Source organism: Parasteatoda tepidariorum, chromosome 5, assembly GCF_982258835.1.
Source record: "Parasteatoda tepidariorum strain Cologne lab strain chromosome 5, Ptep-v5.0, whole genome shotgun sequence".
Classification (NCBI taxonomy): Eukaryota; Metazoa; Arthropoda; class Arachnida; order Araneae; family Theridiidae; genus Parasteatoda; species Parasteatoda tepidariorum.
Genome location: NC_141759.1, coordinates 77,717,637 through 77,726,286, shown reverse-complemented (window position 1 = coordinate 77,726,286; position 8,650 = coordinate 77,717,637). Strand labels below are relative to the sequence as shown.

General features: G+C 29.6%; 1 protein-coding gene across 2 annotated transcripts; it reads left to right on the top strand.

Annotated features, from left to right (window-relative positions):
• Positions 1–1,375: 1,375 nt before the first annotated feature.
• LOC147809534 (uncharacterized) lies at positions 1,376–7,450 on the top strand. Of its 2 annotated transcripts, none has more exons than XM_087164328.1 (2): positions 1,376–1,513; positions 6,281–7,450. In XM_087164328.1, exon 2 carries the CDS (start codon positions 6,286–6,288, stop codon positions 7,138–7,140), a length of 855 nt encoding a protein of 284 aa, XP_087020454.1. In that variant the 5' UTR covers positions 1,376–1,513; positions 6,281–6,285; the 3' UTR covers positions 7,141–7,450. The 2 variants fall into 2 exon arrangements, with proteins under 2 accessions (XP_087020454.1, XP_087020455.1); XM_087164329.1 differs by lacking the exon at positions 1,376–1,513 and adding an exon at positions 4,050–4,152.
• Positions 7,451–8,650: the final 1,200 nt, after the last annotated feature.

Sequence of the window (8,650 nt, the reverse complement as noted above, 5' to 3'; positions counted from 1 at the left end):
TATTTTCAATAGTAAAAAGAAAGGTAGAACTATTCCCGATATAGTCCTATACAAGCAGATCATTAAACCCACAAAGAGTGCAAAATATCTAGGAGTCACCATCACCTCTAATTTAAGTTGGAAACAACACATAAATAAAATTATTGAAAAAGCGAATGGTGCCTATTGGGCCCTCAACTCCATATTAAACTCGAAGTCATCTTTAGACTTAAAATGCAAGCGTACTGTCTATCTAATGGCAATTAGGCCAATTCTTACTTATGCCTGTCCCGCCATTAACACTCTAAGTGATCATTTAAAAAATAAACTCTCTATGGCAGAAGGGAAGATTATAAGAAGACTCGTCGGCGCCCCTAAATGCATTAGCAATAATAGTATAAAAAGGGATCTTAAAATTGATGACATCAACGTCTATATAAAAAATTTAAACCAAAATTTCTACGATGAACAAAAACCTGTACCACCAGCAATTTTAACTCACTCCTAGATATTGAATTAATTGACGACAACACTAAATTTAGCCCAATCACTGCCTTTTTCCTTAGGGATATGACGTTGCCCTAGCACACGAAATACACTCTCGATTTTTGGTGCTGAGCACCACCTCTTCCCCTCATCTCCATTCCACCTCACTACTCCTCATCATCGAATTACTTCCACAGATGAATCGGTTAATGCCGCTTCGCGGCAACGCACCGAGATTTATATGATTTCTACCATTGTTAGAATTTTAATCTGGAAGGGCTTAATTTTAGTCAGCAAACTTCAACGAAATATTTAAATTTTAAAAAAGACAAAAACCTTAGACCAATAGTTGCTCACTTAACCTCTGGCGCCTCATACCGAAACTATCAACATAAATAAAAATCTCCAAGTCTAACATTAATAGTTCAAAACATCAATAGATTACAACTTCAACAGCCTCAAATACAATACCAGCCTTGAAATCCGAACCTGCTACCTCATGTTGACTATAAATTCACAGCCATCTTTACTGTAGCAAGTTGCTCATAATTATTTTCACTTTTCTTTATAGTTAAACAGGCAAGGTGTTTGCTCTACAATATCAATCACCCCAGAAACTCCAGAATACAGTGGCGTAGCGAGGGGGGAGAAAGGGAGGGTATCATGCCCAGGGCGCTACTCACAAAGGGGCGCCAAATGGTCCACAAAAAACTGCTGGATAATTTTTATTATTATTATAATTGATTTCTGAAAAATATATTTTAAATTTAGTGCCAAAATGTTATTTCGTAAATAAAATGGGAACACTAATAGTCTAAATCTCCTCATTGACTCCGGTGAATAGTGACGTCACCATCAGCGTTCGGAGGCTGCGAGTTTCAGACGTGCACCTATTTGTCGCGCATGCGCATTAGTGTGATAGTCCCACTCCTTCCCCCGCCCCGTAGCTGCTATGAAATTCTTATTCATTTCGTATCCGATAAGATTTAAGGAAGTTCTGTTAAGAAAGTGGAAAATTTAATTGAAAATATAGTCGGCAATAAATTTAGTAAGTGGAATTTTAACATAATAACATTTTGTAATTAATATCAGATATAATCTGGATTGTAAAATTATTTTGTTATTTCTTTTCTTTAAAATTTTTTTTAATGTAGTTAATATTGTGTAGTAATGTAGCAAAATATATTGAACCTTAATTTTTTTTCGTAGCACACGTGGTGTTAAAATAGTCTTTTTTTTATTCTACTATTTTTATATTGCTAAAATTAATATAAAACTGGTATTAATGTTAATTTGAAATATATTATATTTGTGTTTGAAATTGAACACACGTTTCGTAGCACACGTGGTGTTAATAAAATAACTTTATTATTCTACTATTTTTATTTTGTTAAAAATAATATAAAACTGGTACTAATGTTAATTTGAAATATATTAATTTTGAGTTTGAAATTGACATAAATTTTTGGTATTGAAATGTGAGAAGTATTAATTTTTGGTATTGAAATGTGAGAAGTATTAATTAAATTTATTGAGTGTGATTTTCCACGTTCCTTTTATCCAAGCAGAATTTTAATCGCTTTAACATCTTTGGTGTTTTAATGAATTTTATTTCTCAATTCTATTTTAAATTATAAAATTTATTTTTAATATGGGCAGTGTATTTTTATTGATTTTAATTTATCCTGAGTATAGATATCTCTTTTTTTTATCTATTAAGGAGTATAACATGTAGGGACAACAGCCGAAATTTTCAGAAAATAGGAAGATTTTTTTAAAAAAAATAGTAATGTTGAAAAACAAATAAAGAATTCACTTTAAAGTAATTTAATAAATTTTCATGAATATTGATTTAAATAAAAAAATATCTATTTCTTTACATAACCAATATAAATCTTAAAATTAGTAATTAAAAATAAAATTGCTGAAAAGATCAAAAATTCCTTAACTAAGACAGATATTTTACTTTTAAATAGGCTTTAACAATACAATTATGGCGCATAAGTTATTTGCACAAACAATATACTTCTATGAAATTCCGCTAAGAGTTTTATAGAAATATATTGAAATAAGAAAGTTCACCAAGGCAAATTTTTACCAAATTTGCCTTTTATAGATAAAATATTCTTAGATTAAAAACTATTATTTTATAAAATTTAAAATATACATTCATTTTACAAATAATTTTTTTATAAATAATTTTTAAAGAGTTTATTTTGGCAAGGAAATTTTTCTTTATGTTAAAGAAGTTTAGATTTTATTAATGTTCTATCGTTTATTGAATTTTACAAATATTATTAACCCTGTGGCAGAATTTTTTCTGGGCCTCTGCAAAATACTTTTAATAGTAGCTATACAAATTACTAATTTAACGTAATAAAAACGTTGTGTTTACGAAAAAAAATCATTAGGATAAAATAAAATAGTAAATATTTTTTTTTATAATTAAAAGTATAAAATTTTTCTCGTTCTAATATTATGGGCGAAATTCTCGCAATGTGTTGGTGGTGAAAACGCATGAATTGTTTCCTTTTTTTCCACTTTGTAAATTATGAATACATTAAAAAATTATGAAATTCATAGTATACTAACTATCGAGAAAAAGATCGACAACGAAATCACTCAAATCATTCTTCAGAAACGGGATACTAAATGCTTTGTTTCAAGATTCGGTAGTTGTAATAAAAAATATCAGATTTTAAAAACTAAGTGGCAATCTATAGCAATAATTGCAACAAAAAAAAATCGATAGAATCGTGACGATAGAAATTACAATGCGCGATTAAAATTTGCCATATTTTCAGAAATATAATAGGGTATTTAAAAACCCTGAGATAATTAATGACAATTATCGCTGAAAACGCGATCAAAAACACGACGCGATTATTGATATCATCGGCATAAATTCAACACATCAAAAAACGATTATTTAAATGCTCGAATCAAATTTCACATGGAGAAATAATATGAAGCGATAAATAACCGGAATTTTAGAACCCCACTGAAATCGGTAGCACTAGCAATAAATGAAAAAAAAAAACTATGCTGAAAAATTAAAAACAAAAAAATTATAAATTAAATTAATAAAAGACGACGAAACTGTCACATTAAAAATAATAAAACAAATAAATAATTTAAGTTTTGTGATAAGTGATTCAAAATTTTTTCAATTGTATAAAAGAACATCGGGACTTTTTTTTTTTTTGTTGTTAAATAGGGAAAATTCCTAGCAATAACTTTAAAGAACAATTGAAAGACGCGCAGATTAACGAGGATATCAGCGATTTTAACTTTTAGCGTGCCGCACTAATATTTGTTAAAAAGAAATTCTCGAGAGTTTCAATTTAAAAAAAAAAATTAGATTTAAAAAAAATAAGCAAACAATCGTAGCAATTATTTCCGAAAAAAAAATTTATCAACACACTACGTTTATTTCGATGAAATTAGCACATTTATTAATTATTTTGCAAAAAATCTGAAATCTTTTTTTTAATTATTAAATATAGAGATATTTTTTTAAGTCAATCCTTGATTCAGTAAAATTTTTATTTAAATGTACAATGTAGAGTTTTTTTCGAATCTTTCGCATCGAATCTTTTTTTCTCTCAAATAAGAAAAGAAAAATCTGGAGCATTTCTTCCCCCTATGATGGGTGAGAAAAGCATCTTTTGAAACTAGTTCAACAGAGTAAGAAAAAGAGTTTTCTTTTTCCTTTATTTTTTATTGAATTACAAATGAAAATGGAAAAATCGCGAGCATTTTTTTCCCTTTTATGCGCCAAAGAGACGTCGTTCCATTTGAGACCCTTTATTGTCTTTGGCGTCATAAAGATTTGGCGAGTAATGATGTCTGTGAGCAGGTGCCCTTTTTCAATAGAGATCCTCCACCTACTCCATCAAGCATTCAGGTAAGGGAAAAACTTTTTGACGAGACCTATAAGACACCTAGGTTACGTGGTCTATGCAATCTTCGAGAATTACTTCACCTTTCTTATAATTTTGATTTTTCATATAGTTTATATAGATTCGTATAAATGCGATTTAAAAACTACGCTTAGTGAAAATTACGCATATTCACAAAATATTAAAAATCACGCTTCACATTTTATCTATATATTTAAAAAAAATAAAGCTCGGTAAGTCTTAGTTATATGTAAAATATTGTTCTACAATATATTTTACTATGCTCAAAATACATTACTGCTATTCTGGAGTAACAAAATAGAAAACTTGCTATTAAAATTGAAACAGATATTTTAAATTGATAATTTATCAAATTATATACATTTCCTGTAACCTAAAGTTCGATCTAACATAATAAAAAATTTATTTATATTATAACAACCGTGCAATTACACAAACGTTATCAATTATTTACTATACTTGTTTGAAAGAAACTGAATGAATGTATAATATACATTATACATTCATTCAGTTTCATTAATTCTAATTCACTTCATTAAATTTTTCATAAAAAGCTCCACTGATGCTAGTTTTTAAATGTTGGCTGGTATCCTAAGTCAATTGGAGTTTCTTTAAAAAAAAATTTCTGTCAATTGGAATTTTTCTGAGTGATTTTAAACAGCAATGTGACGATGAACCATTTGTATTATTAGCAATTTTATTGTCAAATAAGCATTGTGATTTAAAACTATACAATTTCTGTTTCTATGTAACTGTAAAATCTGGTTGACATGTACTTTAGCATATAACAATAATAGCGAATAGGTCCTTGAAAAATTTGACTTAGGTCCTTGAAAGTCATTGAATAGTCCTTGAAATTTTTTTTAAAAATTGAGTGGGAACCCTGTAGTGTTGAGATTAAAATTTATCATGAGAATAGATATTTCTTTTAATGCATGCAGGAGCGCAACAACTCAATTTAGTGATCATACTAGTTAGATAGTATAGGCGCACGTAGTGCGCGGATACATTGATTGTGATTCTCCAATTTTGGAGACACTTTTTCAAAGTTATTTTTGTAACAGGTAAAAAGTATCCGTGCGAGAAAAAAAATGCAGTGGGGGAGAGAAAATACCATTGGTAGCAAGGTAGAAGAAAATCTGTGTTTAGTTGTATGCAGGCTGCTCCCAAAGAGAAAAGATATAACTGACACTTTAGCCCAGAGATTAGCGATCCCATGGTTAGCGACCCCGATGCGACTATCGCTTTACAATCAACGAGTTTAAAATACAAGGAAAATAGACGACTGCGGTGACAGTAGGAAATCATTTAATGTAATTTTGTTTGGAGCGAAATTATTATTACTTAATTTGATAATTACTTTATATGAATGTAGGGGGATATTTGCATAATCTGTGGCAGAATAATCGCCAAGTATTGGCAACTTCCGGGCAGCATCCCGGAAGGAAGAAAAAAAACATCACAAAAGGGTGCCAACTGAAAAGGTGCATTACTATTAATATTAATCTTTCTCTAATGTTCTTATTGTGGGGATATTTCCGTATCTTGATAACGCGCCAGTTACAATTGCCAAGGTGCCAAGTAAATTTTAATTTTGCAAATCTGAAAAACAACAACATGTAGATGTTTGCCGGTGGTCGGCTACAACTTACACCCTTCGAGTTGGTTCCTTTCTGTGATGTTTTTTTTTAGTTTCTCGCAGAGCCGCTGCTAAGTCTTGGCGATTATTCTGCCTCGGATCAGGATTCTCCTCATTTAATAAAATTATTCTATTATCACAAATACTATGAGCTTGCAGATACTTTTAGACTGTGTGCACATATGCATTTTGTTTTTATCTTACTATGTTAATTTGTTTTAGCTTGACTAATTTACACAATTGATTTCCATAGTTAGAATGCAGTCTTCAAAAGGTCAATATCGTGGGATGACGCTTCAAGATGTTGGATTAGTAGTAGATCATGTAGATCGTAGTACTTTATATGATTTGCTGGAGGCGATGAATGAATATTTTCAAGAGATCACAATTTATCTATTACTATCAAATGGAGCAGATGGGAATGAAATTGATAATGAACTTAATAGTATTCTCCAAGAAGCTATTATAAACATCTATGTATTTTTAGGTACTGAAAATATGCTACTTGAGTTTAAGGCTAATGGCTGGGTAGGATTTTTAGACAAGAAAATGCCTGTAGCGAAGCTTTTGTTACAGTATATTCTCATCAAGAGAATATCAAATGCTGAACTAGAACCAAACTTGACTGATTTTAGTACCTATTCTTCTTTGTTGAGTTTGAAATTTTGTGAGCGCTTACCATTTTATGACGAGTTGGTTGCATACAAACAGGGTTGCTTAAAAGAATTAAATGCAATGAGGGGAGAAAGGATAAGTAAAAATTATACTCTATTTTCATACATAAATGAGCGATGCAGTTCTGCAAAAGTAAATGAAGATGATCTAAAGACATCTCTTACTAAAACAGTTTTATCAAAATTTAATCAATACCCTTATTGTAAAGATCTTATCATTGCTTCTTTAAAAAAAAGTTGCATATTAGAGGAATTATGTAATGAGAAAATTTACGCTTGGCAGCAGATATTCGATTGTTCTTTAGAAAAATATAAAGTGCATTTAAACAGTGATACAATTCAAGCATTGACAACATATTTATCCGAAAGTGATATGATCAATCTCACTCTAGCCTACAGATGTGGTTATGAAGCTTCTTATAATCAACAAAGAGAGTAAATTGTGAAAAACATAATTTAGAACGCCATACAAAACTTCAAAAAGTTTCTTAATGGCATGCAGAAGGTTCTTTGGAGAGCCAAACGTAGAACTCCCCTGGCATCTAGCCAATAAAGGCTCATTTAATTTACAAAATTAAATGTCGATAAAACTCAGAGCATTTGAAAGATAGTAAGAACTTTCTGTCCTTGTTGCATAGGTTTAATTGTATGCGTTTTATTTGGAAACTATTGATTTTGTTGTAGTGGTTTTTACCGAAAATTGCATTTTCGTGAGAATGTAACCAATAAATTTTGTTTCTATTTTTAAATCAATTTTTGAAATTTTCTTCCCTATACTTTTTAATTTCTATGATGAGAGGTCAACAGAATGGTGGTAATAACACAAATAATAAGACAATAAAAATTCATTATATTGTGTAGAAATATTTCTACTATTCATTCTGCTGTCATTGGATATGAATTATAAAAATCACTCAGTCTATCCTACAGATATGGTTATGAAGCTTCTTTGGAATTAACAAGAAGAGTAAATTGCGAAAAACATAATTTAGAACACCATACCAAGCTTCAAAAAGTTTCTTAACCGGTTAACGCCCAGCGTCATATATTTAGGACAGTTCCTTTTTTCAAACACATTCATTGTGGTGGGAAACTTTTTTCAGTACTTTTTGATCTATCGAAGACTTTTTGAATGCCCTAACAGTAGAAAAAGCAATTAATTTCGATAATATATTATACCACCTTTTCCATAAAACCACTTTTTGTATCATTTCAATTTATAACTTCGGGACGAAACGGCTTAATGGTATGGAAAAGGTTCTAGGAGATCTACCCAATAAAGGCTTATCCAAATGACAAAATTGAATGTCAATAAAACATTGAATTTGTTAATATTTAAGATTTTATTAAGAAATTAGTAAGGTTTCTAAAGGTAATAAAGGAAATTCTAGGACGTTAAAATATGAAAGTAAATACATTCAATAAAATTAAATTTTCTTTACATTTAAAACAAAATTAGGATATTATTTTGGAAATACTTTTAGGAACTATATATCTATATAATTTGATATGCATCAAATGGCGTTATACGAACAGAATTTTACAATGCATTTTTTAAAGAAATTGTCACATTTTAATGGGATATTTAGGTTTCATGAATTATATATAGAACCCACGTTTAAGGAGGAGCTTGGAAGATAGATAAAATTTCACTAAATCTATTTCCAGGGTTAATGCAAAAGTTTTGATCAATAATAATAATAAAAAAATGCTTACTAGTTTGATACTCTTGGTTAAAAAGTGAAAATACACTTATCGAATATTTATTCTGTAGCTTTACAAAATTTTGTTTCATTTAATTTTTGCTGTGACACTCAACGTATTAAATGTTTCATCAGCTTTATTTTCTGTACCTTTTAAAAACTTACCAATACTTTTTAATGGTTTTGAACTATTGTAAAACTGATACGTACTTTATAAAGCTTTTTAAGAGTTTGATCCATTGGCAA